General features: G+C 44.7%; 1 protein-coding gene across 1 annotated transcript in view; it reads left to right on the top strand.

The window, feature by feature from the left end:
* The first annotated feature begins 1,917 nt into the window (after nt 1-1,917).
* The window catches only part of LOC132576335 (dynein axonemal heavy chain 14-like), a 75,938-nt gene continuing 51,220 nt past the window's right edge, over nt 1,918-26,635 (top strand). Inside the window, exons 1-7 of the mRNA XM_060245435.1 lie at nt 1,918-1,938; nt 4,916-5,041; nt 13,129-13,223; nt 16,885-17,044; nt 18,030-18,161; nt 19,869-19,964; nt 25,409-25,549. Coding sequence (XP_060101418.1) covers nt 1,918-1,938; nt 4,916-5,041; nt 13,129-13,223; nt 16,885-17,044; nt 18,030-18,161; nt 19,869-19,964; nt 25,409-25,549 — 771 coding nt within the window. The remainder of the gene's footprint in view (nt 1,939-4,915; nt 5,042-13,128; nt 13,224-16,884; nt 17,045-18,029; nt 18,162-19,868; nt 19,965-25,408; nt 25,550-26,635) is intronic.

Below are 26,635 nucleotides of genomic sequence, written 5' to 3'. Positions count from 1 at the left end.
GGCCACAGTAGGAATGAAGAGGAGGACACAAGAGCTGGGATTTACTAAGGTCCACTTTATTGATTATTGACAACAGGGGTGGCCAAACTTGCTTAACATAAGAGCCACACAGAATAAAGATCAGATGTTTGAAAGCCACAAGACTTGAACACCAGGGGGGGTGGGGAGAAGATGGGGAGGGAAAGGTAGAAAGAAAGCAACTTTAATTTTAAATGCATTCTCCAAGCCCCCCACATCAGCTGGCTTGGCTTTAAGGAGACAAATGCCTTCTGAGCCAGTTTGGTGTAGTGGTTAAATGTGTGGACTCTTATCTGGGAGAACCGGGTTTGATTCCCCACTCCTCCACTTGCACCTGCTGGAGTGGCCTTGGGTTAGCCATAGCTCTGGCAGAGGTTGTCCTTGAAAGGGCAGCTGCTGTGAGAGTCCTCTCAGCCCCACCAACTTCACAGGGTGTGTGGGGAGAAGATATAGCCGCTCTGAGTCTCTGATTCAGAGAGAAGGGCGGGGTATAAATCTGCAATTCTTCTTCTTCTTCCAAGCTGGCCAATGGAGTGGTGGGAGATTCGAGAGCCCCACAATATGTGCGAAAGAGCTATATGTGACTCTTGAGCCACAGTTTGGTCACCCCTGATTTACAATCATTGCCCTGGATGTGAGCCATGCCACCTGGCTTGCCCCCAGTGGGCAATGCGACTAGAAACCAACCTGTAAGGGCCCAGCCTTCCCAGGTCATGAAGCCAACAGAAGGGCAAAGCCCTGCCAGAGCAGTTCTGAAGGCATCCCCCATTCCCCACCCTGGGCCATGAAGCTCACAAGCAGATCCTGATGGACCCCTTTTCCCCAAGTCAAGGTAGATGTTCTCTGGTGCTCACCATATCCACTTTATCTCTTTCCCAATCTGCTACCACCAGGGCCAAGCCTCTATTTAGGACCTGCACCCACCAGGCAACCCAAGGCAGCCCAAAGCTCTTACTGCTAGTCCTTCAAAAAGATATCACTGCCCTTCTCAGACAGGTGCACACCATCTCCATGCAACGGTCACCTCGAGATTAGACTACTGTAATGCCCTCTACATGGGGCTGCCCTTGTACCGAACGAGGAAACTACAGCTAGTGTAGAACGCAGCAGCCAGGCTGCTACTGGGACTACCTCGGTGGGAACACGTGTGGCCTGGGCTGCGGGAACTGCACTGGCTGCCAATTGTGTACCGGGTTCGTTACAAGGTGCTGGTTATTACCTATAAAGCCCTATATGGCCAAGGACCTGCCTACCTCAGGGACCGCCTCTCTCCATATGTTCCCCAGAGGGCACTGCGTTCCAGTTCACAAAATCTTCTGGAGATCCCTGGGCCTAAGGAGGCCAAACTTAAAACAACTAGAGAGCTGGCCTTCTCCATAAAAGCGCCCCAATGGTGGAATCAGCTCCCGGAGGAGGTGCAGGCCCTGCGGGACCTCAACCAGTTCCGCAGGGCCTGCAAAACTGCCCTCTTCCAAGAAGCCTTCAAGATGTGACCAGACTGAATATTACGCCGCCAGGATAAACAGAGATTGTAGCACCATATTGTTTTTAGCTTTTTAATATTACAATCCCATGCCATGCCCTTTGTAGCAGGATGGCAGACCACACCAGCATCACACCAGGCCACTGGTGTCTGATGAGATCCAAGCCAGCTTTGGCTTGCACTATGAACACTTTTCCTTTTACAAGGCCCAAATTATTGTTGCCTGGTGGATAAGTAGTACGTGAGGTGGAGGACCATCCTCCCCTCAAACAACAGCAGGAGGAGCTTTGGCCATCAGAGGCCCTAGCATCCCACCAATCCCACCGTGGCCACTTTGCTGAGTCTCAGTTGGGTACTGACATGGCACCTCTGGGCCTGATGAGCCACACAAAAGACCATACTCCTGGCAGTGGGACATGCCTTCAAAGAAACAACAGGTAATAACCAGTCCCCCACATCACAACTGCAGCGGGTGGACATAAAGCTCCACAACTTCCACCACCCCAGCTGCCAGATATCTGGCATGGAGTAACCCATTATTGCAGCAGTGGAGGCAGCCCCAATCTTGAAGGAGTGCATCCCCAAATGGATATAGTCCAACCCCAATACCCCAAGCACCTACTTGGTCATTGTCCAGAATTGCAAGGCGGTCAGTGGGCTGGCATTGCCATGCACAAACAAGCCGCCCTCCACAGGGCCCCACATGGCCAGATACAGTGGGCAGTTACTGGGCAGAGATCTCCACCCTTAGGTGCCAGTCAGCTCCGCGGGTGGAGAAGCCACGTTCTTGTGGGATGGGATAGCTGGAGTTTTTCAATGGAAGTTCACCCATGAAAATCCTATGTGGGATGAAGAAGAAGATATTGGATTTATATCCCGCCCTCCACTCTGAAGAGTCTCAGAGCAGCTCACAATCTCCTTTCCCTTCCTCCCCCACAACAGACACCCTGTGAGGTGGGTGGAGCTGGAGAGAGCTCTCACAGCAGCTGCCCTTTCAAGGACAACCTCTGCCAGAGCTCTGGCTGACCCAAGGCCATTCCAGCAGGTGCAAGTGGAGGAGTGGGGAATCAAACCCGGTTCTCCCAGATAAGAGTCCGCACACTTAACCACTACACCAAACTGGCTCTCCATATGTGGGATCCAAGTTAATACACTATAGCTATTAAAAGCAGAAATTCAGTGTTAGGAGTTATTAGGAAAGGAGTGGAAATAGCAAGTATAATGCCGATTCATAAATAACTACATTGTGAATACCTAAATATCTGCATCTTTCGAGTGATACAACTTAGCTGAATAGGGCATCGATTAGTAATTTAGGACGAATTTCATACAACTCGCTCAAGAAATGTATTGCCACAAGATATAAAGGAAGATGTGGCCAAAAAACCCAGTATCTTTTTAAAGGGGTTAAACAAAATTGTGGAAGATGTAACTTTGTTCAAAGGCAATGTAAATTTTTAATTACCTGGGCCTTTTCTGCATGAGTTGTCTTCTCAGGGTTCAGTGCTTAAGGGAAGTGGCATTTCCTCCCCACTCTACTGAAGGGGAGACGTGGTTTAAATTGGCTATTTCATATTGTTGTATTGATATACTGTTGTAATAATAGATGTTAAAAAGTTCTCTGAAATCCCAGCTTTCAGGTTTTAAAAGTCTTTCAAACCCTATCATTATGGAGCTGTAAGGGAAAAGACATATCTCTGCAACAGAAAGGGTTAGAGATTTACTTTTTTGGGGGGAAAGAAAGAACCTATTACATATATTGTTGTCACCGTATATTGTTAACACTACAAAATTGTTACTTTAAAAAATGAAATCAACCCAGGGAAGTAGGATGGCCCCTACTGGGGGACTGAGGCAGAGAAACTGGAAGGAAACCTGTGCTGCATTGGCAGTCACACTGGCAACAGGAAACTGTGCAAACCTGTTCTTGGCTGTGGTCACACTCACCATTAAATCCATCCCTAACCCGTCGCTATTATACCCTGCAGCTTTTTAACAACGAATTTCCTGATCAGACATCCCTCCATCCTTAGGTTCTAAGCAGCATTGGTCCCGTCATTGGTTGATCAGAGGTCTCAACCGGACCTCATTTTTTGAGATGGCATTCCACACTCGCGCAAGCGCAGTACCGTGGGATATTGTGCTTGGCTTCTTTAAAAAAAAGTGCCAGAAAAGGTGGGCAATCTGACACCCCCCTCCCCCCAATTTAAACACCCGGCCAGGGAGGGGAAGCCCAGGAGTTCTCTTTGCTGTCTCTCTGCCTGGCGGGGAAACGGCAAAGGTGGGTCATCTTCCTCCCCCCCCCCATTTAAACGGGACAGGGTAAAAGCCGGAATGGGCATCAAACAACGTAGACTGTCACAAAAAATGAACACCCCACCAGGGTGTTTAAATGGGGGGGAGCACAGGAACTCTCTTTGCTGTCTCTCTGACTGGTGGGGAGAAGGCAAAGGTGGCCCATCTGACTTTTCCTCACATTTAAACACCCACCTCGATGTTTAAAGGGGGGGGGGGTGGGAAGCCCGGGAACCGCCTTTGCCATCTCCCTGCCTGGCAGGGAGACAGCAAAGGTGGGCGATCTGCCTCCCCCCCCCCCCCATTTAGGAAAGGTCCCCTGTGCAAGCACCAGTCGTTTTCAACTCTGGCATGATGCTGCTTTCACAAAGTTTTCATGGCAGACCTTTTACGGGGTGGTTTGCCATTGCCTTCCCCAGTCATTACACTTTTCTCACCAGCAAGCTGGGTACATATTTTACCGACCTCGGAAGGTTGGAAGGCTGAGTCAACAATTGCTGGTGCAATGATATCATTTGGAGTGGGCTCTTGCAGGGAAGAATGTGGATGTGCGCTTGCGGATGTGCGCTTGCGACGAGTCGGCTACAATGGAGCGTTCAAACATAGAAAGTACGTGTGAGAGTCGTTGGAAGCATTCTTATTCCGGATTTAATGTACTATCAAAAAAGTCCTTGTCTCAGTCGTGGCAGTTCGGGACACGAACGAGCCAACGACCATTGCCAGATGCTAATGTTTGGACAACCGCATAAAATCCGACATGCATCTGGCTTTCATCCATGCCCATCTCGTCAGTTTATGTGCGTCTGACCTCGGCCCTTGTGTAGCAACTGCACAGGTGAAAGGACAAACCATGGAGAATGGTTGTCCTCATCACACTGTCCTTATAAGCTTTGTAGAGACTTTTACCTTTTCTTTGTTGCAGAGAAGCACTGGAATAGATAGCCTTTTGGTCTTATTCAGCAAGGTATATTCTTATTGTGTGTGCTTTCTTTGCTATCTTTTAAAGTGAAAGACTTTCTGGTTAGTTTGAAAGATATAATTTCTGTTTCTAAAATAAACTGATTATTGTACTAGAGAGATGCTGAAATAATATTTTGCTTTTAAAAAATCCCCTATCAGGAAATAGAAGAACTTGTGGAAAAGCTTCACAGAGATTCATTAGTTGTAGCGCAAGTTCGAACTCTTGTTAAACAGGATGAAGAACTCATGGCTGCAGAAACACTCATTGTGGAAGAATATGCTAAGGTACAATATATTTCTACTATTTTTCCATTTTACTTATATGCTGGATACTTGCCCCTCATTAGCAAAATAACTGATCAGATGTAGATGCTTCCACAGGATAGCAGATGAGTCACAGTGTTTGTCGGTGCGGGTGTGTGCAGAGTGAGAAGTGAGATATATACAACAGTGAGCTCCGGTAAGGAAGTGAGCCAGACACCTGCACCTAGTATTAAAACAGTGTATTTACAAGCTATATACAAAGTAGTTACTAGTGCAGTGACAAACATCAATCTCAGCGACAAAGTGCTCCGCCAGCATCTATCTCTACAGTGAGAGGACTGTGCACTGGCAATGCAGTCCTTATATATTTACACCAGCCAATCCAGGCAGTCCATAATCTTGCTGACACCAGCAGGTACTTTCCACTTGTCCTTAACTAGCCAGAACCGGCTCGCTGACAAGGCCACTGTGACCTGACCTGTCAGTTACATCTCCTGCTGGCATGTTGCACCTGTCATTCTGTGTAAAGGAAGACTCATAATATCAACACACCTCCTAGTCTGACGTACACAGTATATACAAACATTTTGCAACTTTACAACTTCTACAATGTTTGCAGTGTTCACTCACATGCCTTTACATTGTTCACTGGTCAGCAGTATTACAAGCATACTTTTTGCACTTTATTATTTGCATCTTTCAACCCAGGTACTCATCAACATCATAGTCCTGGTCTTCCATTTCCTTCTGGCATTTGGCCTCAGCCTCCTTTTGTCGTTCCTTGCACTCTGCACACCAAGCCTTCCATGCTTCAGCTTTCTTCTTCAACATTTCTTTAAACCCTGCAGGCTCAGGCACAGTAACCAGTGTTACATTCTCTCGGCTTGGCTTCGCGAACGAAGATTTAAGAAGGGTGCAATAGTCCACGTCTGCTGCAGGCTCGCTGGTGGCTGACAAGACCAATGCGGGACAGGCAGGTCCGGCCACAGTGGCTGCAGGGAAAAGTCTGATTTAGGGTTGGTGCTGTAGCAGTGCGATTCTTCCTCAATCTCCTGTAGCAGTGCGATTCTTCCTCAATCTCCTGTGGATATGCCCTTCAGGCCTGCACAGAGGAATTTTTTAGGTGAAGCCCAGTGTGCGCGGTACTGGCTCCACCCTTTCAGCTGGGGGTCATCTGCCATGGCCCAGTAAGCCGGGACATTAGGAACTCTGTATCTTACAGGAGGGATACCTTTTGTAGCTCTGGAAGATACCCGTGGCCCTATACTAGTACTAGGCTCATCAGCATTGGGCTCACTTTCTCCAGGCTTATTGCTTGCCACTTCCTGGGCTGGAGACTGTGGCAATACCACCTCCTGAGTTGGCAACACTACCTCCTGACCTGGAGGTCCAGGCTCTTCCACCTCCTGCCCGGGAGATCTTGGCTCCTGCTTTATCTCCCCTGGCTCTGTTCCAGCACTGTTATCAGTACATGGCAGCAAAACAGTTTCACTTTTAGCACCATGTAACTATGACTAGCTGTGCTGCTCATTAAAGCTAACTGAACAACTGAAAGTCAGCTTGGCTTTCTTATCGCAAAAGCGATAAGACTTGGTTCCTGGCTCGTATCCCAGAAAGGTTAGGCGCACTGCCCGGTCACCTCCCTTCCTCCTATTCTTTAAGGGAACGTTAACCCATGCCTGGGTGCCGAACACTTTAAAAAATTTTAACTCAGGCAGCTCTCCATCTCTCTCTCTCTCTCTCTCTGCTTGACTTCGCGAACGAAGATTTAAGAAGGGTGCAGTAGTCCACGTCTGCTGCAGGCTCACTGGTGGCTGACAAGACCAATGCGGGACAGGCAGATCCGGCTACAGTGGCTGCAGGGAAAAGTCTGAATTGGGGTTGGTGCTGTAGCAGTGCGATTCTTCCTCAGCCTCCTTTTGTCCTCAAGACCAGCGATGCGTGCGTTCTCAAAGGAAGAGATAGCCTGGTGGATGGTGTGCCTCCATGCTTTGCGATCTGAGGCTAGGTCAGACCACTGGTGATGGTTGATGCGACAGGTGCCAAGGGATTTCTTCAAGGAGTCCTTGCACCTCTTCTTTGGTGCCCCTCTATTTCGATGGCCGGTGGAAAGTTCGCCATACAGAGCAATCTTGGGAAGGCAGTGGTTTTCCATCCTAGAAATATGCCCTGCCCAGCGCAGCTGCGTCTTCAACAGCAGTGCCTCGATGCTTGTAACCTCTGCCCTCTTGAGGACTTCAGTGTTGGTCACAAAGTCACTCCATTGGATGTTGAGGATGGTGCGAAGGCAGCGCTGATGAAAGCGCTCAAGGAGTCGCAGGTGATGACGGTATAAAACCCACGATTCGGAGCTGTAGATGAGGGTTGTCATCACAACCACTTTGTAAACATTGATCTTTGTGCCTTTTTTCAGATGCTTGTTGCTCCACACTCTTTTGTGCAGTCGGCCAAATGCACGGTTTGCCTTTGCCAGCCTGTTGTCAATCTCCTTGGTGAACTTGGCATCTGAGGAGATGATGCACCCCAGGTAGCTGAACTGCTGGACTGTCTTCAGTACTGATTCACCCACAGTGATGCAGGGAGGGTGATAATCTTCCTGGGGTGCAGGCTGGTGGAGAACTTCTGTCTTCTTCAGACTAACTTCTAGGCCGAATAGCTTGGCAGCCTCTGCAAAGCAGGACGTCATATGCTGCAGAGCTGATACCGAGTGGGAGACGAGTGCAGCATCATCAGCAAACAGTAGCTCTCGGATGAGTTTTTCCATTGTCTTGGAGTGAGCCTTTAGTCGCCTCAGGTTGAACAGGCTGCCATCAGTGCGATAGCGGATGTAGACACCATCGTCATCATCTAGATCTACTGCGGCTCTTTGAAGCATCATGCTAAAGAAGATCGTAAAGAGAGTTGGCGCGAGAACGCAGCCTTGCTTTACACCTGTGCCTATTGGGAAGGGCTCCGAGAGGTCGTTGCAGTGTCTTACTTGGCCTCGCTGGTCTTCATGTAGCTGGATGACCATACTGAGGAACCTTGGGGGACATCCTAAACGTTCCAAGATTTGCCACAGGCCTTTCCTGCTAACGGTATCGAAAGCTTTGGTAAGGTCGACAAAAGTCACATATAGACCCTTGTTCTTTCCCTGCATTTCTCTTGGAGCTGCCTGAGAACAAATACCATGTCGGTGGTGCTCCTGTTAGCTCTGAAGCCGCACTGGCTCTCTGGGAGGAGTTCTTCTGCAATGGCGGGCACCAGTCTGTTCAGGAGTATTCTGGCAAGGATTTTGCCTGCGATGGAGAGCAGGGTTATCCCCCGGTAGTTGGAGCAGTCTGACTTTTCCCCTTTGTTCTTGTGTAGAGTGATGATGATTGCATCGCAAAAGTCCTGTGGTAGTTTGCCTTGTTCCCAGCAGGTGACAAGTACTTTGTGAAGTGTGCTATGTAATACTGTGCCCCCATGCTTCCAGATCTCTGGTGGGATTCCATCAACTCCCGCTGCCTTGCCACTTTTCAGTTGCTTGATGGCTTTAACAGTCTCTTCTAGGGTGGGGAGCTCATCCAACTCTGTTTTCACTGGTTGAAGTGGGGTGAGGTGGATTGCTGAATCTTGAACTATGCGGTTGGCACTGAAGAGAACCTGAAAATACTCCGACCACCGGTTCAGTATGGATGCCTTGTCTGTGAGGAGCACTTGGCCATCTGCATTACGCAAGGGACTCTGAGCCTGATACGATGGGCCATATACTGCCTTCAGGGCTTCGTAGAACCCTCTTAAATCACCAGTGTCTGCACACAGCTGGGTTCTCTCTGCAAGCTTGGTCCACCACTCGTTCTGAATATCTCGAAGTCTGCGCTGGAGGTTGCTACATGCAGCGCGAAAGATCGCTTTTTTCCCGGGACAGGCGGGCTGAGCAAGATGTGCTTGGTAGGCAGATCTCTTTTTCGCTAGTAATTCTTGGATCTCTTGATTGTTCTCGTCGAACCAGTCCTTGTTCTTCCTTGTGGAGAACCCGAGGACTTCTTCAGAGATCGACAGGATGGTAGTATTTAGGTGTTCCCAGAGTGCTTCTGGAGAAGGATCTGTGGGGCAACTGGGGTCCTCAATTCTTGACTGGAGTTTTGCCTGGAAGGCAGCTTTAACTTCGACTTACTGAAGGCTGCCAACCTGAAGCTTCCTCCGAGGGATACCTCCTCTCCTGGGTGTGGGTTTAAAGTGAAGACGGAGATTGCAGCGTACAAGACGATGATCCGTATGACATTCCGCACTGGGCATTACTCGGGTGTGTAAGACATCTCGAAGGTCTCTCTGGCGCACCAGAATGTAGTCAATAAGGTGCCAGTGCTTGGACCGTGGGTGCATCCAGGTTGTCTTCTTCTGCTGAAAGATAGTGTTGGTGATGGTGAGCTGGTGCTCCGTGCAGAATTCTAGCAGGAGGCGCCCGTTATCATTGCAGTTGCCAATGCCATGTTTGCCAAGTACTCCTTTCCAGGCTTCCGAGTCTTTACCTACTCTGGCATTGAAGTCGCCAAGGATGATCACCTTGTCCTCTGTAGGGGTCTTCCGTACGAAGTTGCGTAGATCAGCATAAAACTTGTTTTTTTCTGCAGGATCTGCTTGAAGGGTTGGGGCATACACACTGAAGAGTGTTGCATGCTGCTTGTTTTGAAGTGGGAGGCGCATGGACATGATGCGATCTGAGTGACCTGTTGGCAGGTTTTCGAGTTTGGAGGCAATGGAGTTCCTGACCATGAAGCCAATGCCAGAAAGGCGGCTTTCAGCCTTTGACTTACCCGACCAGTAGAGGGTATAGCCAGCACCATGTTCTTGAAGACTACCTTCCTCAGGGAAACGGACCTCACTGGGAGCTGCTATGTCAATATTCAACCTGAGAAGTTCGTCGGCAACTAGAGCAGAGTGTCGTTCAGGGTGACACTGTCTACTGTGTCAAGCATGGTTCTGATGTTCCAACAGCTCTCCATATAACCTTCTGTAAGGTATATCACTTACAGCCCTGGTCCAAACTCTGTTATAAATGTACACTGCAGAGCCCATGGCTTCTGCCCAATATGCAAAGGGTAAACTGGCATCCTCCAGCATTGAGTACATAAATTGTTGTAGAATGGCTCCGTGCCGTTCTGATAACCCATTTTCCTGGGGGTGGTTGGATTTGGCAGCCTCTGAGCAATGCCTTTGCTCTCCAACCAATGTTTGAATTCATTAGAGGTAAACTCTCCCCCATGGTCACATTGAATGGCCTTTATATTCAAGTCCAGCTCCCTTTCAACACCCTTAGCCCATTTTGTGAAGCATTTATACACCTCTGACTTGTGCTCCATAGCAAACACCCATGAATACCTTGAATGGTCATCGGTTGCCACCAGGCAGTACCGTTTCCCAGAGAGACTTTTGGGAAAAGGGCCAAGGACATCTAGATGTATCAGCTCTAGAGCCTGTTTGGTCTCCCTGGTACTTTTCTTTGCCACAGCACAAGCTTTACTCTTGGTCTTTTTACAGACTTGACAGTCTAAGAAACACTTACAGGGCTTTACCTTGATACCTGGCATCATTTGTAGGGTTTTCTTTAATGCATGAATCCCACAGTGCCAAAGCCTCCGGTGAAATAGGTGGATACATTTATCATGCACTGGCACATTGGAAACCTGTGCTGCATGGGCACAATCACTCCTAATCACATACACATTTCCATCCCTGGTGCCAGTAGCCAGCATCTTCCCCCCACCTCCAAGAATCTTACAGCACTCTTTCTTAAACACCACTTCAAAGCCGTCATCAATTAAAGTACTGACGCTTAACAAGTTAGATCTTAGAGAGGGCACACACAGTACATTTTGGAACGTGCATTTCAACACAGGAAAATGAACACTCCCAACACAATTTACAGCCGCAGACGATCCGTCGGCTAATTGCACGTGGGAGAGATTACAATTGTCAACATCTCTCAGCAGACTCTTCTCACAACAGAGATGGCTTGTAGCACCGAAGTCTAAAATCCACAGTGACCCGGCACTTGCTCTTGATGAAGTGACCAGCTGGGCTTCCTCCTCACGGCTGCTGGTGGTCCTCTGTCTCCACTGCCCCCGTCCACGACACTTCCCTTTCTCAGGGCAAACACGTAAGAGGTGCGATGCAGAGCCACATCCAAAACAACGCCCTACTGACAACGCCTTTGGCTCCAATTCAGGCTTTGGTTGCTTGCCAGCAGCACAAGCCGGCTCCTGCCTGGACGCCTTCCCAGATGCTCCCACAGACTCACGCTCTCCAGCCGATACTCCCGGATGGGTCACAGCTGCAATTCGCTCCTGGAAGTCATAAAGGTGCGCTCACACATACTCCATGGTCAGAGTAGCCACGTCAACCGTCTCCAGGGAGGTAATGAGCGGCGAGAGCTCCGGCGGCAAAGATGATAATAGGATATACACTCTATCATTGTCAGCAATCGTTTTGCCCCGGGTCTCAAGTTCAACAAAGCAGTCTGTTAGGTTTTTAATGTGCTGCCTTACACACCCTCCAGCCGGCATCAGCGTGCGGAACATTCTTCTTGTCAAGGCCATTAGGGAGCCTGCAGTGGTTCTAATGTACACACCACTGAGTGCATCCCAGGCAGCCTTGGCAGTGTCCTTGCCACGCACATAGATTAACTGGTCATCTCCCGCAGCCAGCACAATATTAGCTAGTGCTTTCTCGGCCAACACAGTCTCGGCTGGAGATAACACAGCAGGGGGGTTACTCACGTATAGCCACTGACCCTCACGCTTCAGGTAGTGTTCCATTCTTAGGCTCCACACCGCGTAGTAAGCTGATGTGAGTTTCTCCACGGCCACGGCAAGCTGTTGCTGAGCCATCTCACCGACTCCTCCAGACAGCTGGCTGCCGTCCTCCCCCTCGCTCTCAGACAAAGATAGCTGGAAATCTTCATCCTCCACGGCGTTCCTCGCCACCGGCTCCTTCACAATGCTTGGTCAGCTCAACACTCTCGACACTCCTCCGCGCAGCGGAACCGCCCTGAGCCCATAACCCTGTCGGTGCAGGTGTGTGCAGAGTGAGAAGTGAGATATATACAACAGTGAGCTCCGGTAAGGAAGTGAGCCAGACACCTGCACCTAGTATTAAAACAGTGTATTTACAAGCTATATACAAAGTAGTTGGTGTAGTGGTTAAGTGTGCAGACTCTTATCTGGGAGAACCGGGTTTGATTCCCCACTCCTCCACTTGCACCTGCTGGCATGGCCTTGGGTCCGCCATAGCTCTGGCAGAGGTTGTCCTTGAAAGGGCAGCTGCTGTGAGAGTCCTCTCCAGCCCCACCCACCTCACAGGGTGTCTGTTGTGGGGGAGGAAGGTAAAGGAGATTGTGAGCCGCTCTGAGACTCTTCGGAGTGGAGGGCGGGATATAAATCCAATATCTTCTTCATCTTTTTCTAGTGCAGTGACAAACATCAATCTCAGCGACAAAGTGCTCTGCCAGCATCTATCTCTACAGTGAGAGGACTGTGCACTGGCAATACAGTCCTTATATATTTACACCAGCCAATCCAGGCAGTCCATAATCTTGCTGACACCAGCAGGTACTTTCCACTTGTCCTTAACCAGCCAGAACCGGCTCGCTGACAAGGCCATTGTGACCTGACCTGTCAGTTAGATCTCCTGCTGGCACGTTGCACCTGTCATTCTGTGTAAAGGAAGACTCATAATATCAACAGTGTTCTCATATAAAATTGCTGATGTGGGCCAAGGAAACCAAAATGATTTCTGGTTCCACACCAAACCAGGATGCATGTTGCAGCTGCCTGCAAGTGGTGTAGATGAGACATCTTTAATATCAGTATATGCTCTCCCATCTTCATTATGTTGTATGCTACTTTGCTTTTCATCCTCTAGCTATATGTATGGATTGATAACTCAGTGTATCTGAGGAAGTGTGTGTGTGTGCAAAAGCTCATACCTTGAATAAAACTTTGTTGGTCTTAAGGGTGCCACTGAACTCCAACTTTGTTCTAATGTTAGGCTAGGTTTCAGAAAGTGGTATTCATAATGTTATGCATTGTTAAAAGAAAGCATCAAACTCTAGCTTTTCTTCATCTTATTTTTAATTTGTACAGCAAGTAACAGAGGAGCTCAATGCTGTGTTGCCATCTCTAGAGAAAGCTCTGGCTGCTCTTGATGCACTTGACAAAAATCACATTGCAGAAATTAGGTAGGTTTGTCGATGTTGGTTGGAAGTTCTGCACTGTTTAAGGGCTTTTCTGCATGGGTATTTTTCATCAGTTTTGGCCCCATGCTGCTTACGTTTGTATCCTGATTTCCATATACATTTTTGTGCCTTTACATTTCACTATGTTTCCCCCACCCCATTTCTTTTGAGGCCACTTTGATCTTTTTCTGGAAACCAATTTTAAATAGCCTTTCTCCTCATGTGTAATGTTTCTGTCAGTTTGCTTGGTTCCACCCAATCCCACCCACCTCCAATCCACATTTTGATTATTAGACTGTTCTTATCAAACTATACCCTCTCCCCATCTGCCCTGGGTTTTTTTTATTTCTTTAAAATAGGCAATAAAATATCAATATGTCAATATACTGCTGTAATGATAGCTCAAGTGGTTCTCCAACTTCTTAGGTTTCATTTTTTAAAAAATGTGTCTAGCTCCTTCCCTCATGGAGATATAACAAAATAGGCATATCTCCAAAAAGGAAGGGCATAGAGACTTTTAAAAAAATGAAAGCTGGGAATTCAGAAAACTGCTTGACCTATTATTACAGCAGTATATTGATATATCAGTATTTCAATGCCTTTTTAAAAAAAATGCAGCTATGATATCAATAGAAGCACGCACAAGAAATAAAAGGGAGGGTGCTGTGAAGCCACCAATGATCCCACCAATGACAACAGCACCCTCCCTTGAAAATTCTGATTATTTTCTTCCTCACATGTCGAAGATAAATAAATTGACTCTAAAAATGCAGAGGGAGGACAGACATGCAGAAGAACCATGCTCAAACTGTTCCAGTGTTTGTGGATCAACTCCTAAGAAAATTAGGAGTAAGTTGAGTGTGTGAAAAGGCCATTAATTAAAATGTCTATAGTAGGGGTGTCAAATATGCAGCCAGGGGGCCGAAACAGGCAACTGGCTGTCATCTGCTTCCTTCTCCCTCTCTCTTGCTTTCCTCTGTAGCACTTGTTTTTCCAAGCTTGCTCAATCACACAGGAGCTACAGAGGAAAACTTCTATTTTCTCCATTGCCTGAGGCTCCTCCCTTGGGAATGAGGGGGGGGAGGGATAGTTTGCTTTGCTAGGCTCTCTCAATTGCACAACAGAACTACTGAGCCAAGCCTTTCTCCCTTCTATTGCTTGAGGCTCCTCTCCCTCTTGGTCCCCTGAGGGAGGAAGGAAAGAGCCAGAGCTTTCTTTGCCCTGTTCCCTGGATCGCACAGGAGAGATACAAAGAAAGCACCTTTAAAACCAATAAGTGCTGATGTTTTGAGCATGTTTTAAGTTTTTTAATATCTTTAATTGTGTTTGTCTGTGTGCTTTATAAAGTTTATATCTCTGCTACCTGGCATTACATTACATTCATATATATATATATATATATATATATATATATATATATATATCCCGTCCTCCCCACCAAAGGCAGGCTCAGGGCGGCTAACAAACCAAGGGTCAACACAAACACATCAGTGTGACCAATACAATAAACGACAATAAAAACATAAAAACAATTTTAAACATTTGAATGTGCTACTATCATAATTTCAGGCAGCGATTTAAATTCTGGTGGTTAGCTATACTCAGAAGTCTCAGGATTGCCATAGCATAGTGAAGTAGGCTATTGGTGGTGTTCTTATGGGCCAGTCCCATTGCTGCAGATGTTACCATTCATGTAAATGCCTGGTGGAAGAGTGCAGTTTTGCAGGCCTGCGGAACTGTAAGAGCTCTCGCAGGACCCTAACCTCCTCTGGCAACTCTTTCCATCAGCTAGGGGCAGCAATGGAAAAGGTCCTGGCTCTCATGGTTTTGAGCTTCGCTTCTCTGATGCTGGGAACTGTCAACAGGTTTTGAGACCCGGACCAAAGTGCTCACTGGGCGTGTGCAGGGAAAGGCGGTCCCTAAGGTATGCAGGACCCTGGCCATATAGGGCCATATGGCCTGGCCCAACAAGGTCTCATTTATGTCAGATCCAGCCCTCATAACAAATGAGTTTGACACCTCTGGTCTATTGTTCTCAGACATTGCTAGGCAAATAGCACAAAAATAAAATTACCTTTAGGTATGCTAGCACTTTCTTACTCATCTTCATCCTTACAGCAAATGAATTCTTATGGATTAGTTAGTGCCAAGACACACATTTCTGACAACTATTGTAGTGACTTAGTTTTACGTATCACATACTAAACACCCTTCTAGGAAAGAAAAGTGAAGAATGCTTCCACCAGAAAGGGCTGGGTGGGGAGTGTGCCAAGCATTCTTTCTCAGTTCTGAGTGTTTGGAGCTGAGAAAGAATGACATGCCCCCTGCCCAGCTCTCTCCAAGCTCAGAGAGGGCTGGGCAGGGGGTGTGCCAAGGTTCTTTCTCAGCCTCGAGTGCTCAGAGCCAAGAAAGAAGGATGTGCCCCCCAAACATCTCCCTCCAAACATGGAGAGGGCTGGTTGGGGGGGTGCCCAGCGTTCTTTCTTGCAGGGCTCTTTTTCTAGCAGGAGCTCCTCTGCATATTAGGCCACGTCCCCCTGATGTAGCCAATCTTCCAAGAGCTTAGAGGGCTCTTAGTACAGGGCCTACTGTAAGCTCCAGGAGGATTGGCTACATCAGGGAGGTGAGGCCTAATATGCAGAGAAGCTCCTGCTAGAAAAAGAGCCCTGCTTTCTTGGCTCCGATTGCTTGGAGCCAAGAAAGAGCGCTTCAGAAAAGTGCCTGATATAATGATGTCACTTCCAGGTGATGTCATCATGCAGCACACATGTGCTTTGCACACACGCAAATGGAGCCAAGGTGTGGCATGGGGTTCTGCCTGGAGTGGCAGAGCCTCTAGCGCCAGGGCTGTGTGCATGTACAGACTTTTTTTTTTTATTTGGGGAGAGTTTAGCCCTCAATGTGTTTTTTTAATTATCAGATTTTTCTGCAAACCTAAGGGATCTCCCTTGTTTAGGGCAAGTGTATCCCTTATCTGCAGATTTAAATATCCACAGATAAGGGGCACCATTGGGGATATATATATATATGAATGAAATCTGGTAACATGATCCCTAGGAAACACCACAGTGACCACATATTTTACTTGTATGTTCTCCAAATTAAACAAATAAGAAATCCATAATGGTGCAGAGGGAAGGAGTTCAGCCCATTTCCCACCATGCTGCACTCCCAAACTGAATCAGCTTTTATAGAAAAGAGTAAGGGTCCAGTAGCTTACTCTTTTTTACTGCTACAGACAGACTAACATGGCTACCCATCTTCATCTGAATCAGCTTCTTTTTACAAAGAAAAAATGCTAGGAAGATCCAGTCACTGATTTCACCAGTATCTTGTCTAGTTGTGTGCTAAAGTGTGTTTGCTTTACAGTATAACTCTCAACAGAATTACACCCTTTCTCTCGCTTCTTTGCTTGGCTCTGGCAGAAGTTGTGGCTTTAGTATAGGGAGGGGAAGCAAAAGATTGCTGCCTGACCTTCACCCCATATAGTGGGGCATAGGTGGATCAGGAAAGCAGAAAATCAGTCCTCATGTAGCTTCTTTTGCCCAACCCAAGTAACCTTACCTTACATTAGAATAGTACTCTACTTCCTTAACAAAACTATTTTGAATATTTCAAACAGTATAGTTCGCTTTCCAAATATCTTCTTCTTTATATTATACAGAGTGTATGCTCGCCCTCCTCCACTTGTATTAACTGTTATGAATGCAGTTTGTGTTCTTCTTCAAAAGAAACCGACTTGGGCATCAGCAAAATTACTCCTTGCAGACCCTGGATTTCTCAAGAAGTTAACTACTCTTGATAAAGATAATCTGCCTGAAAAGGTAAAAGAATGAAGTGCCCAGTTAATTGTCTTTTTCTTCAACTAGAAATGTTCAAAAGGATGTCTTCATTTCATAAGAACCAGTGACTGTTTTGTAACTTTATATGCTAATATTGTATGCTATTGTTCTTTTCAGAAAGGATAAAGTGCATATGAGAAAATTGTTTCCTGGCCAGTGTAACTGTAAAAATATTATCTGAGGAAGCAGAATGTTTCGTAGAATACTGTCTGTTTCCTTTTAAAAAATTATTTTGGAGAAAAGTTTTGCATTAAAAATCTTAGATGTTACACATTAGAAAAAACTTTCTCCGTGGCCCTATCTCACACTCCTTCCCCCTGAGCTCACTAGGGTTGCCAATCCTCAGTTGGGGTAAATAAGGGGGGGAAACAGAATAGGTAGAAACCTGGAGATAACCGTGCAAAAATATTAAGTGCAACACTTCCATATATTGAATACCATGTAACAAGAACTATTTCTGAATTTGTTAACAATTCCAGTATTGATATTAAACACAACAGTCTATTAAATAAAGAATTAAATAATGTTGCAAATTCAGTCTCTGTTGTTTAAGGATATAGAGTCCCCAATAGATGAAGAGTTCCTTTTTTCTTCAGTACAGAAGTACCCAACAGGTGCAGACATTTTCCTTCAGAATAGGAACAAGCTTCAGAATTAAAATGACACACTTCCTAGGTAAAATGGGGAATGTTTTGGTCGATCCTTCGTCTGACAATTAATCACTTTTCTGGAACCAGTGCTCCGTATACTAAATGCAAAGGCAATAATCAATTTAATTTAACGGGCACAAGCGGTTCTCCGCAAGCTTGTGCCTGGTGAATGAAATTGACTATTGCAACCTATTGTATAGAACATTGTGGAGGAAAAGAATATAGGAAATTACACCTATTTCCTTGATATTTAGTCCTGAACACATCAATTTTTAGTTTTGTTTCTGTTGGTTGTAACTGATCTGTGTTCATTTCAGGTGCTTCTACAGCTGAAAAAATATGTGAGGTCACCTGACTTTAGCCCAGCAAAAGTGGGACTTGTATCTGTTGCCTGCTGCTCCATCTGTCAATGGATTTTAGCTTTAGATAATTACCGTATAGTAAAAAAGGTATCTTTACATCTACTATTTCCAAATCCTTCTAGAAATATTTTCCTCAAAATAAACTCCATTATTAGAATTTATCTGATGAAAGATATATATTAACATTTTAATATGAGCTCAGTTTTGCAAATATATTTTATCCAAAAGTAGAGTTAAAAAACCACCATTTTTCTGAATATTATCTTTCTCATACAGAGTGTAATCCAGCCGCTAGCCAACATGTAAAAATGTATACTTTTAATTCCACATCATATATACAACTCTGTGAATGTGGGAGGGGTGCTAGCTGAGGAAAGGGAATTCCTTCTGCACTCATCAAGTCTGATATGGAGAAGACTGCAACCATGTTACTGCTTTGCAAATATCAGAAATGGGGGTATTCCTTGCACAAAGGCTTGAGCAAGTGGATTTTTTGCCATGGATCTGGTTGAGAAGCCAGTGAGGCAGTCTGGAGATAAACACCTAGATTGTTGGAAGAAGAATGAGATGGTGGAAGAAGTCCACTTGGTCAGGCCTTGTGTGCGTATTTTAAGCCTTTTTCTCTTCCCTCTTTGACTGCTGAACAGGTGAGAATCCTTGCAGAAGTCAGTTGCCTTTTTAATGTAAAATGCAAGAGTTAAGTGGGTATCAAAGGCATGTAGCACCCTTTCAACATTCAAAGAGAAATTTTTAAAGAAAACAGGCAGGTTTGTATTTTGGCTTCATTGTCAAGTGAAATACAATAAAATTATTTTCCCACTGCACCGTGTTTTTCTTCTCTACATTAATTCTGCATTGGTATCCACATAGGGGATCCATCAGAGCCAAAAGAGAGCACTTGGTAAGGAGTAGATGGGGCAGACTTCCTAAGTAAATTTAAGATAGTGATGGCAGGAGATGATTTGATGCTGTTGACCTACTTCACTTACTTGATGGTGTTCACGTTTCTCCCACTGGAGACAAAATGTGTAAAGGTAATTGTCTGTGCCATTTTTAAAAATGGAGAAATGAGGGGTTGGGGACTTAAGCGACCCCGTCCCCCACCTCCCCCTGAACATAGTCTAATGAAAGGGAGAAATGACAGTATCTGAAACAAAGGAGAAGAAAGAGAAGGTTGTGTGTCTATGATATGGAGTTTTCTGATAAAAAGGGACCTAGTCACCTAGCTCTTAAAAAAAGTTCCTCATGGGCTGAGTCCAGACCGGCATTTGCACCTGCACAGGGAAGGGATATGGGTGGACCAAAAAAGCATGGCCAAATGCATGCATCCACCTCCTATCCTGCTCCCACCCCTGAGCCCCGCCACTCGCACCACAAAAGCTACCACTTCAGAAGTGGTAGCTTTTTGCAGCACAAATGGGACGGGCCCCTCGGACGGGTTGGGAGTGGGAGTGGGACAGGAGGTGGATGTGTGCATTTGGTCCACCTGTGTCCCATCCATGTACCAGCTCAAAATGCCAGTCTGGACCCAGCCATGAAGTCTGTTGTGTAGCAGTCAAAGAACTGCGTTGGAAGCACAGCTCTCCCCTCTCTGAACATGTGTGCTGCTATCCTTTACTACTAGTAGTTGGAGGCACCACTAAAAAATTCTTTTAAACTTAAGTCTAGAATTTTATCTAAATTGAATCTGTGCATGCTTCAATTCCCATGTGTATAATGCTCAGAAGCCATGAAGAAGATCAATATGCACTTCAGTTCTTAATTTACATTGAATTATAAATATATCTTACTTAGTTTGTAGACCCGAAACAAGCCAAAGTAACAGAAGCAGAGGATGCATTAAAGCGTGCCCATGAAAAACTGGCTGAAAAACAAAGAGGTTTAATCTTGGTAAGATCGTTCTTATTGTCATATATTACTATTATTTTATTATTTGTTAAATAAGATACAATTCAAATACACCTATTGTATTATATTGTTTTACTATAAAGTTCACCTGCCTCCCAAGGTGCATGTTATGGGAAGAGGAAAGGAATGTGATTGTAAGCTGCTTTAATATTCCTTAGGGTAGAGAAAAGTGGGTATAAAAACCAATTCTTCTTCTTGGCCAAATGCTAGAGCAGGGGTAGCCAAACTTGCTTAACGTAAGAACCACATAGAATAAACACCAGATGTTTGAGAGCCACAAGACATGAACATGGCTGGACTCACTCTGGCCACCAAATCATGAGACTCCAACCATGCCCCCATCTGATTCTCTGTACATATATTATTACACACACACACACATAGAAGGAACATCAGGCAAGAATAAAAGCAGCCTTAAGCTGCTGGCACAGCATCTTATTAAAATTTTTAACTGATCTTTGATGGTAATATACTAAACTACTAGATAACTAGAATTATTTGTTTCCTTAAATTTTTCTTGAAAGTTATATATTTTGGCAAGCATTCTCTAGCTTCCTCAACTGGAAACAAATGAGAAGGAGAGACAGAAAAAGAGAGGGAGAGAAGTGGGACGGAAGGAAGGAAGGAAGGAAGGAAGGAAGGAAGGAAGGAAGGAAGGAAGGAAGGAAGAAAGAAAGAAAGAAAGAAAGAAAGAAAGAAAGAAAGAAAGAAAGAAAGAAAGAAAGAAAGAAAGAAAGAAAGAAAGAAAGAAAGAAATTTAGGAGGGAGAGGTGGAAAGAAAACAACTTGAAATGCATTCTCCAAGCCCCCCATGCTGGCTTGGCTTGAACAAGGGATTTAAAGAGACAAATGCCTCTCCAAGCTGGTCAACAGGGTGGTGGGGGCTTTGAGAGCTGCATAATATGTGTGAAAGAGCTGCATGTGTCTCCTGAGCCGCAATTTGGCCACCCCTGTGCTAGAGATGTCACTTCCAGTTGTGCCATAAATGATACCATCAAATCCAAAAACATCAATATATTACTGACATAGAGGGGCCCTCATCGTTGAATCTCCTGGTTACCAGCCTCGTCCTGGCAACCCTACTTAGCAGCTATATTTAGAAATGCAGTTATTGCCTTTATTAGCTAGAGTGAAACAAGTATTCTCCTTTAGCCTTTTCCATGAATCTCCATTAAAAGATAGCTTTTTCCATTAATCTCCTCTTCCACATTCTGGAGATAACTCCTTTCTCCCATATCCCAACTTCCAGTAAAGTAGTTCAGCAGGAGTGAGAGGAAAATGTTATATAATGCCTGGAAGCTATGGAAGGAACTGCTGGAATCCTCCCCTCCACCACCCCCGATCTTGCAGAGTATGAAATGAATGGAGATAGTGAACTGGGTTGCAGTCTAATGGCTGCATGGAGGTATGAACTAGCGTTGCATACTTTCCCCATGAAATCAGCTTTAAAAATAAACTATTCATTCTTGAGATACATTTTTCTTTTAGTTGTTTTCTCATCGTTATACTGTTTTTTCACAAGGAAAGGAATGATCTGTCGTGCATTGAGGCTAAAGGGAGAAACAAGGGGACAAAAAACCCCACTATACTTTTCCTGTTCTTGCTGCCATCATTACAGATATTCCGTTGCCAGTGGCAGACATAAGAACATAAGAGAAGCCATAAAAGGGCCATCTCCCTTTTAGCTGGAAAGTAGCCAGGTACAGCCTCACCACCTGCCTGTGACTAGTCAGCACTTTCACAGAGGGGGGAAACTTTCATCACAGAATGCCTTGGCCTTAACAGGCATCATCATTGAGACCCTGGAGAGCCGCTGTCAGTCTGAGAAGACAATACTGACTTTGATGGACCAAAGGTCTGATTCAGTATAAGGCAGCTTCATATGTTCATATGTTCATGTTGGATCAGGCCAATGGCCCATCCAGTCCAACACTCTGTGTCACACAGTGGCAAAAAAATTTATATATACACACACTGTGGCTAATAGCCACTGATGGACCTGTGCTCCATATTTTTATCTAAACCCCTCTTGAAGGTGGCTATACTTGTGGCTGCCACCACCTCCTGTGGCAGTGAATTCCACATGTTAATCACCCTTTGGGTGAAGAAATACTTGCTTTTATCCATTTTAACCTGTCTGCTCAGCAATTTCATCGAATGCCCACGAGTTCTTGTATTGTGAGAAAGGGAGAAAAGTACTTCTTTCTCTACTTTCTCCATCCCATGCATTATCTTGTAAACCTCTATCATGCCACCCCGCAGTCGACGTTTCTCCAAGCTAAAGAGTCCCAAGCATTTCAACCTTTCTTCATAGGGAAAGTGCTCCAGCCCTTTAATCATTATATATATATATGTGTGTGTGTGTGTGTGTGTGTGTGTGTGTGTAATTATATTTTATGTAATTATATATATATATGTAATTATGGTGTACATATATTGTACTTATTACTGGCAGTATACCAAATGTAAATACAGATCGCTAGCCAGTGTGTCAGCTTGCCCGATGGCAAGTGGGCCCCTGATGAAGTGGGCCCCCTTAAACATTAGACCAGGACTCTTTTTCTAGCAGGAGCTCCTCTGCATATTAGGCCATGCCCCCTGATGTAGCCCATCCTCCAAGAGCTTACAGAGTTCTTCGTACAGGGCCTACTGTAAACTCCAGGAGGATTGGCTACATCAGGGGGGCATGGCCTAATATGCAGAGAAGCTCCTGCTAGAAAAAGAGCCCTGCATTAGACAATATGTTAAAAATGTTAAGGACCTTTTAGTAGCTTGAAAATATATTAGACGTTCCAGTATTATTACTGTAATGCAGCTAAAATTTACTTATTTAGAGTTGCCAACCTCCAGGTGGAGCCTGGGGATCTCCCATTTTTACAACTGATCTCCAGCTGGCAGTGATCAGCTCCCCTGGAGAAAATGCGATCTGTATTTACATTTGGTATACTGCCAGTAATATGTACAATATATGTACACCATAATTACTATATATATATATTCCCACTTACGCATTTTTTTAAAAAAATATTTATTTATTACAAAAATTAAATGATAGTCTTATAGTTGTGGATGGACCCCCTATGTCTCCTGGCAACTAATATTTTTAGACCCAGTCCACCACTGTCCGTTGCCACTTCAAAAGTTTTTAAATTTTAGATGGTATTTCAAAATTCATTTTTACCCTACTATTAAGCTTATGCTTTAAATTCCTAGTCTCTTTAACATTTTAAAGTTATTGTAATAATTATTATCATACATTTTAATTGAAAGGCAGAATATAAATATTCTAAATGAATAAACAAATCACTGACTTAATTTGATGACAAGGTAAGTAAATTGTAGAATAAATTGTGTGTAGTCAAATTAAAAACACTAGAAGCACCTATGATATAGTAGAACCTGGAGCCTGGCATCGGCCAGGATAAAGCAATCCACAAATTTCAGTAGTAGTAGTAGTAGTAGTAGCTGTTGTTGTTGTTGTAATAGTTGTAGTAGTAGTGTTGAAAGTTACCTGCATATGGACCAATTCCTATAGATACCTGTACGTTTTCTAAAAGTTAGATCTAATAATAATAGCAGTATCTATTATATTGAAAGAAAAAGAGCAAGGACATGGGAGGCCCATTGTGGGGCAGGAAGGTGAAATTGTAACAGGAGATGAAAAGAGGGCAGAACTGCTAAATTCCTACTTTTCCTCAGTCTTCTCTTGTGAGGGGAAAAGGTGCTCAACATAGCAGAAATAGAACCCATGATGAGAGAAGGGAGTTGCAGCCTAGGATTGGCATAGTGGTAGTACATAAACACCTAATTTCTTTAAATGAAAAGGTGAAAAACAGAGTCATCAGAGCCAGATAAATTGCATCCAAGAGTACTACAAGAACTTGCGGGTGTAATTTCAGAGTCTCTGGCAATTATTTTTGAGAATTCTTGGAGAAGAGGTGAGGTGTCAGAAGATTGGAGGTGGGCAAATGTTGTCCCCATCTTCAAGAAGGGGGAAAAGGAGGATCTGGGAAACTACCAACCCGTCTATACCTGGGAAAGTTTTAGAACAAATCATCAAACAGTCAGTCCTTGAGCATTAAAAGAAGGCTGTTATTACTAAGAGCCAGCATGGGTTTCTCAAGAACAAGTCATGTCAAACTAACCTTATCTCCTTTTTTAAAAAGAAAGTTACTATCTTGCTGGATCAGGGGAATGTTGTAGACATAGTTTATCTTGATTTCAGTAAGATTTTTGATAAGGTTCCACATAATATTTCTGTTGACAAGTTGGTGAAATGTGATTTGGATCCTGTTACTGTTAGATGGATCTGCACTGGTTGATAGATCACACCCCAAGAATGCTTGTGAATGGTTCCTCATCCTCTTGGAGAAGAGTGACAAGTGGAGTGCCTCAGGGATCTGTCCTGGAACCTGTTTTGTTCAACATCATTATAAATGACTTTGGTGAAGGAATAGAGGGAATGCTTATTAAATTTTAACAGGGATAAGCGTAAAGTTCTGCATTTAGGTAGGTAAAATTAAAGGGAAACTTGTCTCGTCAGTAGTATGTGTGAAAAGGATCTAGGGGTCTTAGTAAACAATGTACTGAAGATGAGTCAGCAGAGTGATGCAGTAGCTAAAAAAGCAAATGTGGTTTTGGGCTGTATCAACAGAAATATAGTGTCCAGATCTTGTGAAGTGATGGTATCTCTTTACTTTGCTCTGATTAGACCTCACTTAGAATACTGTATTCAGTTTTGGGCACCACAATTTAAGAAGGATATTGTTGTGTCTGGGGTTCCTTGCACTTTGGTGCTCATACATGGGCTCAGTGGAGCTGAAGGACTGAGCTTGGGACTCACATAACAATGGGAGCAGGATTCTAGTTCCTGCGCTTCCTTGACCATTCAGGGTTTCCCCTGCTGGTTCAAATGGGCTTATGGTGCACCAGAGTGGGAACCTGATATGTATACAGCTGGCCCTGTTGGCCCATTCAGTTCAGATCAGGCTTCCTCAGGAGGTGGTGGACTCTCCTTCGTTGGAGGTTTTCAAAAAGAGGCTAGATGGCCATCTAAATCTGAGCTGATTTTATGAATTTAGGCAGATTATTAGAGGAAGGACAGGAAGGGTTGATTAGTGCTTAGTTTTCATGGCCCTTTCTTACACACCCAGGGAAATGTTGTTCGCTGCTTTGGGGTCAGGCAGCATTTTTTTCTCCAACCCAGTTTGCCAAGGGATCCAGGAGGTTTTTGCCATCTTCTAGGCATGGAGCAGGGATCGCTGGGGATGTGAGTGGGGGGGAGGTATTTTTTTTTAATTTTCTTCATTGTGTAGTGAGTTGGACTAGATAACCCTGGAGGTCTATTCCAACTCTATGCCTCTATTATTTTATCTATTGCTAAAATACATTTTTTTTCATTAGAAATAAAACTTCTAACTTTTCAGATTGAACAGCATCAGCAAAATTTAGAAGCAAGATATGAACAAAGTATTGCTGAACAAGAAATACTAGCAATTCGAAAAGATCAGACAACACAACGTTTAAAAAGTGCATCTGTATTAAGCACAGCTCTGAAGGATGAGATGGTATTTTTTCAGTTTCTTTCATTCTGATGTAATAACACTGGATCTTATTGCAAAGTACTGGTTCCCATGTAAATATTAGAATGCATGCAGAAGAGCCAGGTATAAAGGAGAATATCTGGGGAAACCCCTAGCTTGGCAGAAAAATTCAACTTCCTCCCCTTAGCCCCTAATTGGGGCACTGCCCCCATAGGATCTTGCAATCTGCACAAGTGTCTGGGTCACATCAATGCATAGAGTCAATTCAGAGCAATGGTACTTGAGCTCTTGTGCAAGACTTCAGGCACCATTTTGCATTGCCCAAGCAACCTGGCTAGAGTTTAAGACCACAGATTATCATTATGCCATGGAACATGTGGTTATTGCATAACTTTGGCCAAAGATCAATCATAAGTGAGATACTGATGCTTTGCTGGGATAAAATCTTCTCAAGATGGGCCTCATGGCACCATGGGAGCCATAACTCTTTTTAAATTTGACAACCCAAAATAGCATCCAAAATGAAAATTCTAGAGTTGAAAAGGATTTTTCAGTGGTGGCTCCACATAGTAATAAGGAATAGCAGCGCACATAAGAACATAAGAGAAGCCATGTTGGATCAGGCCAACGGCCCATCCAGTCCAACACTCTGTGTCACACAGTGGCAAAAAAATTTATATATACACACACGCTGTGGCTAATAGCCACTGATGGACCTATGCTCCATATTTTTATCTAAACCCCTCTTGAAGATGGCTATACTTGTGGCCGCCACCACCTCCTGTGGCAGTGAATTCCACATGTTAATCACCCTTTGGGTGAAGAAGTACTTCCTTTTATCCGTTTTAACCTGCCTGCTCAGCAATTTCATCGAATGCCCACGAGTTCTTGTATTGTGAGAAAGGGAGAAAAGTACCTCTTTCTCTACTTTCTCCATCCCATGCATTATCTTGTAAACCTCTATCATGTCACCCCGCAGTTGACGTTTCTCCAAGCTAAAGAGTCCCAAGCGTTTCAACCTTTCTTCATAGGGAAAGTGATCCAGCCCTTTAATCATTCTAGTTGCCCTTTTCTGGACTTTCTCCAATACTATAATATCCTTTTTGAAGT

Source organism: Heteronotia binoei, chromosome 1 (assembly GCF_032191835.1).
Source record: "Heteronotia binoei isolate CCM8104 ecotype False Entrance Well chromosome 1, APGP_CSIRO_Hbin_v1, whole genome shotgun sequence".
Lineage (NCBI taxonomy): Eukaryota > Metazoa > Chordata > Lepidosauria > Squamata > Gekkonidae > Heteronotia > Heteronotia binoei.
The sequence above is the reverse complement of the archived record's forward strand: the minus strand, read 5'-3'. Positions and strand labels throughout refer to the sequence as shown.